Source organism: Octopus bimaculoides, chromosome 6 (assembly GCF_001194135.2).
Source record: "Octopus bimaculoides isolate UCB-OBI-ISO-001 chromosome 6, ASM119413v2, whole genome shotgun sequence".
NCBI lineage: Eukaryota > Metazoa > Mollusca > Cephalopoda > Octopoda > Octopodidae > Octopus > Octopus bimaculoides.
Genome location: NC_068986.1, coordinates 51,459,133 through 51,466,802, shown reverse-complemented (window position 1 = coordinate 51,466,802; position 7,670 = coordinate 51,459,133). Strand labels below are relative to the sequence as shown.

At 35.7% G+C, this 7,670-nt stretch overlaps 1 protein-coding gene across 3 annotated transcripts in view; it reads left to right on the top strand.

Moving 5' to 3' along the window:
• LOC106882176 (sodium/calcium exchanger 3) overlaps nucleotides 1–7,670 on the top strand; it is a 318,219-nt gene that overhangs the window by 268,553 nt on the left and 41,996 nt on the right. Inside the window, exon 4 of one of the 3 annotated variants that reach the window (XM_052968730.1) lies at nucleotides 7,122–7,292. The exons of the other annotated variants lie outside the window; for them this stretch is intronic. Coding sequence (XP_052824690.1) covers nucleotides 7,122–7,292 — 171 coding nt within the window. The remainder of the gene's footprint in view (nucleotides 1–7,121; nucleotides 7,293–7,670) is intronic. 3 annotated transcript variants of the gene reach the window in all.

Genomic DNA, 7,670 nt, shown 5'->3' with positions numbered 1-7,670 from the left:
ATATATATTATATATATGAATGGTAAAAACAGATACTTTGGTTTGTTTGTTTTTATCTGATTACGGTTAGTTAAATTTAATACATTCTCTTTGCTTTAATAGACATCTGATTCAAAATATTTTATGCGTATTGTTTTGTTGTAATTTTCTACATTTTAAAAGGTTTTAAGTTATAGGTTTATTTGCAAACATAGCTGGAGTCAAGGTTTTACGATATCAGAATCCTTAAAATAATGCATCCTACTTTTAAAATTCTATCATTAAGTATTGCAAATCTACTTGTTCTTATAATAGACAGTATTTTGCTTTCCTCAGTTGTAAATACATTGGTCACCTCAAATAGCTTAGTTTCCTGCATTAAAGCATCTTCCTCTCTAAAATGGCACCTAGTCTAGAACCTCTGCCTTGCATATATTTTCCCCTCAGCAGTTGTTCCTCAAAAGTTCAAACTAGACATTACTTCAGTTCCTGACTCACTTCCAGGATCTAAGTGGTCATGGAGATCAACTTCACCTTTCCCCTTTTCAATGAGGAAGGGGGTGTCAGTAAAATAAATACCAGTTGAGCATTGAGGTTGAATGTAATCAACTAACCCCTCCCCCAAAATTGCTGACCTTGTGCCGATAGTAGTGATGATTATTCTTTTTATTATTATTATTATTATTATTTAGGGCAGTGAGGTGACAGAATCATTAGCACACCAGGCAAAATGCTTAGCAGTATTTCATCTGCCGCTACGTTCTGAGTTCAAATTCCACCAAGGTCAACTTTTTACCTTTCATCCATATCGGTGTCGATAAATTAAGTACCAACGAAACACTGGAGTCAACGTAATTGACTCATCCCCTCCTCCAAAATGACTGCCCTTGTAGCAAAATTTGAAACTATTATTATTATTATTATTATTATTGTTATTATTGTTTATTATTATTAGTATCATCAAGGCAGTAAGCTGGCAGAATCGTTAGCATGCTAAGTAAAATGCTTAGCTGCATTTCTCCATCTTTACATTCTGAGTTCAGATTCTGGCAAGGTTGACTTTGCTTTCATTGTTTCAGGGTTGATAAAATAGGTACCAGTTGAGCAGTAGGGTCAATGTAATTGACTTGCCCCCTCCACCAAAATTGCTGACTGTGAACCAAAATTTGAAATTATTATTATTAGTAGTAGTAGTAGTAGCAGCAGTAGTAGTTTCACAGAATCATTAGAACATCAAACAAAATACATTGCTGTATTTGTTCTGGCTCTTTATTTTCTGAGTTCAATCCAGCCAAAGTCACATTTCTCATTCATCTTTCTGAAGACAATAGAATAAAGTATTAGTCAAGTACATTTGGTTATTTAATTTCTGGCCTTGTGTTCCATATCAGAAACTACTATCACTAAAAGTTATTGAAGGGAGAAGAGAAATTGTACTAGTAACCTTTGCAATCTCTCACATGATGTTGTCTTAACCCAGTCTAAAAGCTGGTGTTTTGAAACTTGTTGCTCTCATTGTTGTGTCTATTGCTAAGCTATGTTTGCCTAGTCCACTTAGCTGTAAATAGGCACAATGTGGAAGGAACAACTCACTACTCTCAGTTGCCACAGCCCTGTGTAATCAACAAGTATTTTGTAAACTTGTAGTGTTGAGTTTAGCTCTTTCTGTGATTATTACTTTGTGTTTTATAGATTCTACATAGCTGGCTACTCTTGTTTCTCATATAATCTACTAGGTATGATGGGCAAAAACTTCATCTGTTTTTCAAGGGAAATGATGCTAGTATGTTCCACTGGGTGTGCAATATCAATGTACAAGGAGGTGCTGAAAAGTTCTTGGCTGTGGGTAAAAGAAAATACAGAAGGATCAGTTAATCATGATTTTATTCAACATATTCCCATTTCAGATTCACATTTTTATTGCAGTGATCCTTTAGTTTTTCTAAGCCCTGTAAAAGAACTCTGAAGGTTGGGCCTCCAACCAGGCATTTTAGGATACCCTTAAAGCCAGGAACTTTTCAGCATACCTTCGTACATGTGCACCAGAGTGCTAGTGTTTTGAGGGAAAAGTTGAGCATAAGAGGAATTAGATACAGTATACAAGAGAGAAGAACTAAGCTGGTTTGGTTATGTGATGTGTATGGATGTAGATAGTTGCATACGGAAGTGCTAATTATTTGAAGTGGATGGAACTTATGGAAGAGGGAGACCAGAAATTATTGAAGGCCAATCCCAAGACATTGAGGGGGATGACTAAGGACTGAAATATCTGATATATTGCTGTGCTCAAGAAGGCCAATCTGCCACAGTAGAATTAATACCAGTACACTCTATGGAGCGGTTAGTATTAGGCAGGGCATCCCAGCTGTGGAAACCATGCGAGAACAGACAATGGAGCCTGGTGCAGCCCCTGGCCTCACAAGCTCCAACCAAACTGTCCAACCCATGCCAGCACAGAAAATAAACATTAAATGATGATGATGAAGTCTAAAGGTCCCCCTATAATCTAATCAGTTATGAGACTCATTACTAGTAACAGTAAAGAATAAAATGTTATAGTTCACAACCCATGTCTTTTTGTACCATCAAAAAATACTTTGATGATTGCCTATGTAAATTTAAAAGAGGATATTACAAAGTGTCTTCTTATTGTCTGCTGCCCCAAACAAGATTTGCTTTCAGAAATGTAATTTAATGAAATTCGGATCAATTGTATTAAATTCAATCTATGTACAGCAAACTATAGTTGCCAATACAGCTACTAGAAGATTTCCTGTTAAGTGAGTTTACAAAGAATTTTGTTGCATTGTTAAGAAGCAATGTATTGATCTGTTGGCTCATAGCTTAGCACTTAGTCAAATTGCTCTGCTGCAACTCTTTTCTTGTCAAGTGATCATGATTTAGTCTTGTTATTTCATTGGTAAGTGACTGAGTAACAGTGTAGTTAGTTATTCAGAGGAGAAATAGATGGTAGGAGTTTCACATTGCTTTCTCAAGACCCATAGGTTGAGAGGAACTCTATACTGCAAGTTAATGAGACTTCCATCAGTTTTACCTTGCTGTTACATATAACACCCTTAACTCTTTTGTTACCTTATTTTTGTCGCAATACACTATTTTCTTTCAATTCATTTTAAAAAATAAGGAAGAGTATAGTAAAATATGGAGATGTACTTCTATAGCAAGTGTTTTAATCTGACAACATGTGTTGAAACTAAGGTGATTACAGTATGGAAGGTACAAAATTAGACATTCAGAAACATTTGTTTGTGTGTTACTGAATGGCTAACTTGTGTCTTCTTTGCTATGATTACTTTAATAAAATAGCTTTGTCATTATTAAGCTGGTGTTTGAAACAAATTAACATGAGAGTTTAATTGAAAGTTTTTAACTTAGATCACCTTAAAATAGAAAGTGTTTGTGCCATAGAACTAGAAGGGTTAAATCTAAATGTGTTTGATTGTTTTAAAGTGGACTGTCTTGTTAAAGAAATGGTACAGTAGATATAACAGGATTTTAACTGCCAAGCTTTCTGTTGTTAGCCAGTCTGATACACTCTATTTCTGTTCTATTTTCATGTAACATTGTTGACGTACCTGAATTTCAGTTTAAAAATTCTTTTTTTTTTTTTACCCATCTTTTCTACACCATTCAATTCTGGGCTTTTTTATGCATTTAACCAACCTGGTATAGAATTAAATATTGGTTTCAAATTTTGGCATGAGGCCAACAATTTCAGGAAACGGAGTAAGTCATTTACATCGACCCCCAGTTCTCATCTGATACTTATTTTATCAACTCTAAAAGATTGAAAGACAAAGTCGACCTCAGTGGGATTGGAACTCAGAACATAAAGACAGACGAAATGCTACTAAGTAACGATTCTGCCTGCTTGCCTCCTTGGTATAGAATAAAATGTTGGTGTAACTTTCCATTCAGATTCTGCTTTGGGTTTTGTACAGTGGTTCTCAACTGGGGTCCATATGGCCCCTGAAGGTCTATATAAGATTTTTGGAGGTCCTTGCAACAAAATAGTAAATCCTGGATCCATGATAATATTTTAAGGGCCCCTGAAAAAATTTTGCTTTAGATGTATGTATTGGTATGTATTGCAAGAAACAGCCAAGTTTCTTTCTCCAACATTTTACATAGTTCAACTTACACAAATGAATGGGTAAAAAACAAATTAGGAATTTTGAAAGAAGTGTTTCTATAAAACTAGTTTTTAAACATTGAATGGCTACGGGAGATCCATCAGATTAAAATAGTGATCAAAAGGGGTCCATAGATGAAAAATGGTTGAGAGCCTCTGTCCTAGTAGCACCCATCTCCTCTCTAGAATATGGACGTTGTTGGTTCTCAAAACATTCATTTTCTTTCCACAGGTTTTATTTCTTAATCCTGCTGAGTGTCTATCCTTGTTCCTCACTGGGCAAGTTCAATAGGGGGCTGGTTTAGTCTCTGACCACTGCACCACAAAAAACCAATAGTGTGGGAGTACATGGTTGCGTGTGGCTTGTGAAGGCACGTGGTTTAGTCATTAGGGTATTCAGCTCACGATCATAAGGTCACGAGTTTGATTTCTGGTGGCGCATTGTGTCCTTGTGCAAGACACTTTATTTCAGGTGCTCCAGTCCACTCAGCTGGCAAAAAATGAGTAATACCTGTATTTCAAGGGGCCAGACTTGCCACACACTGTGTCATGCTGAATCTCCCTGAGAAGTATGGGTGTCTGTAGTGTGCTCAGCCACTTGCACATTAATCTCACAAGCAAGCTGTTCCATTGGTCAGATCAACTGGAGCCTTCATCATAAGTGACAGGGTGTGAGATACATGGTTGCCAGTAGCAGGTTTCTATCAGCCTGTGATTAAATTACTCTTGACCTGACATGGATGCACACTGGGTGTTATTTCTTGTTTGATCAGTTTCTGTTATTTCCTGTCAAATATCAGTGGTTAGCTGTAACTGACCACTGATATCTAATTGGAGCTTTTAGGTGGCAAAATTGACCTTAGATATAGTTTACTTATTCTTTTATTCTTTTACTTGTTTCAATCATTTGACTGCAGCCATGCTGGAGCACTGCATTGAAGTGTTTTAGTCAAACAAATTGACCCAGGACTTTATTTTTTAAAGCCTAGTATTTATTTTATCAGTCACTTTTGCTGAACCAGTAAGTTAAGGGGACGTAGACGCACCAACACTGGTTGTCATGCAGTGATGGGGATACAAAACAGACACAAAAGCACACACGCCTAGATATATACATATACACAATGGGCTTCTTTCAGTTTCTGTCTACCACATCCACTGATATTGCTTTGGTTAGCCCAGGGTTATAGTAGAAGACACTTGCACAAGGTGTCATACAGTAGGACTGAACCCGGAACCATGTGGTTGGGAAGCAAGCTTTTTACCACACAGCCACTCCTGTGCCTATCGTAGCACATCTGTACTTTTGTTATCAGTTGTTCCTATCTAAAACTGGCTCTTATTCTATGAACTGTTCAGGAATGTGACTTTGGCAAGACTTCAATTCGTAGCTACAAGATAATCAGTTGCTTGTCACTTATAACTTTTAATCCAACATGGTTACAGTACAATTAGAGTAGTAGACTGGCAAAATCTGTTGCGCAGCAGAAGAGCCAAGTTATGAAGTTCAAAAATATAGCTCCTTAAATTCAAGGTTCAAATGTTGTCAAGGTTGACTTTAACCCGCTCATGTATGAGCAGGAATTACTAGATTAATACCTTGATGAATGGGAGTATAAATTCAAATTCCACTTGTAATGTCTGCACTAATCACATTGGTAACATGTACCAACATTACTTCATCCTGAAGAGGAGACCACGAAGGAATTAGAAATGTTGATAATGGATTTTGGAACTTCACCATTCAAAGTATACTGGATGGAACTTGTACAATAATATGGAAAAAAAATAAAACTTCTGAAAAATAGTAACACTTGAAAACAACCATTGTTTACACATACACACACACACACACACACACACACACACACACACACATGAGATAGAGAGAAGTGAGTCTACTTAAATTCATATTTTTGTGAGAACAGGAACTTTTTATTGCTTTGTTGTAGTTATAATTGTAAGACATTATAAAGCTTCAGTATTTATAAGTGTTAATTATAGAAATCTATTTACTCTTGTTTATGGTGTATATATTTGCTCAATTCAGGTTTGTTCACTAAATATTCTGATGTATTTAATGTATTAACCTTCTTTATTAACCAGCTTAAACAAATATTAATATGTGACTAGTCATTTTATTACAATCGTTCATAACATTATATTAATAATTCATAATACAGTTTTAATCATTTATAATATTATTGCAATCATAATATAGTAATTGTACGGATGTATTCATGTCTATATTATCTAAGGATATATTATAAAGGTAAGGTTTGCTCTCAGCAAACTAAGTCCATTATAGAATTTCTCTTCCAGCTTGAATAATTCCGTTCTGTATATGTTTATTCATGCCCTTAGGAAAAAGTATAATATTACAGTCACATTTTTCTCTTCTTTATAAATTTGTAATATTTTTTCCTAATGATTGTCTCTTGATCAAAGGAAGTTGGTTCTGCAGTTTCTTGCCAAACAACCATAGATATTCACAGATACACATAGGTTCACTCCCTGCATGAAATCTACATTGCCCGTACAGGTTCACAGTGTGCCACATGTCAGATGTTGAAGTAATTACAGAGTAGCATGAGTTGAAGAATACAATGCTGAAGAATACAATGCACCACCCAGTCTGTCTGGGAATCAAACTCATGGTCTCATGATTATGAGTGCAACACCCTATCCACTATTCCATGGTCATGTTTCTCCTACATATTTGATGAAGCACAAAGAAGTGTCTTCATTAGCTTTTAAGGTCTTATGATATTTAAATTCATCAAGCTTCAGAAATTGTGTAAAGTTACATCACTGTATGATGTAGATATCAATATACATTTCTCCTTTATTCTATTATAAAGTAAGTACCACTCGAGTTTTGGGTTCAATATTGCCAATCATACTTCTCTTCCCACAAAATTATGGTCTTGTGCCTATGTTACCATTCTTATTTTCCCTCCCTATTTCAGCTATTGCATGCTATTTTTAGGTTCTATATCACGCTATTTTGAAGAATGTGATGTCAGCTGTTTTCTGGATGAGACAAATGTCTCGGTACATTCTGGGACACCCTACTCAAATATGATTCCTCTTATTGAAAGACAGGATTTTGGCAGTTCTACATCTGCAAGCAATGAACCCATACGACAACGTATGTCAGGTCAGTCATAACTGTCACAAAAGCAGTCACCAGTCACCAGTCTTGTAGATTTTTAGGAATGAAGCCTCCACCGTTTTCATGTGTTCCAAGCGTCTTGCACTATTGAGAAGTAATGCGTTAGCCCAGCAGGTTGAAAAAATATATATATAGCATTTATAATAAAATGAATGAACAAATTATGTAGAACTTTATTGCTCCTTACTTAATTTGAAGTGACTTAGCTTTATCTGTGTGTTTTGCTTAAGTGGGCCCTACATAGAAGGCAATTTTTCAGCACCTAGCAATATATGTATGTTTATATAATGCTAATGGTATGCATTTGAGAGCTCTTTATGCCCACACCATCACCTGGCTTTTTTTTTTTTTTTTTTTTTTTTT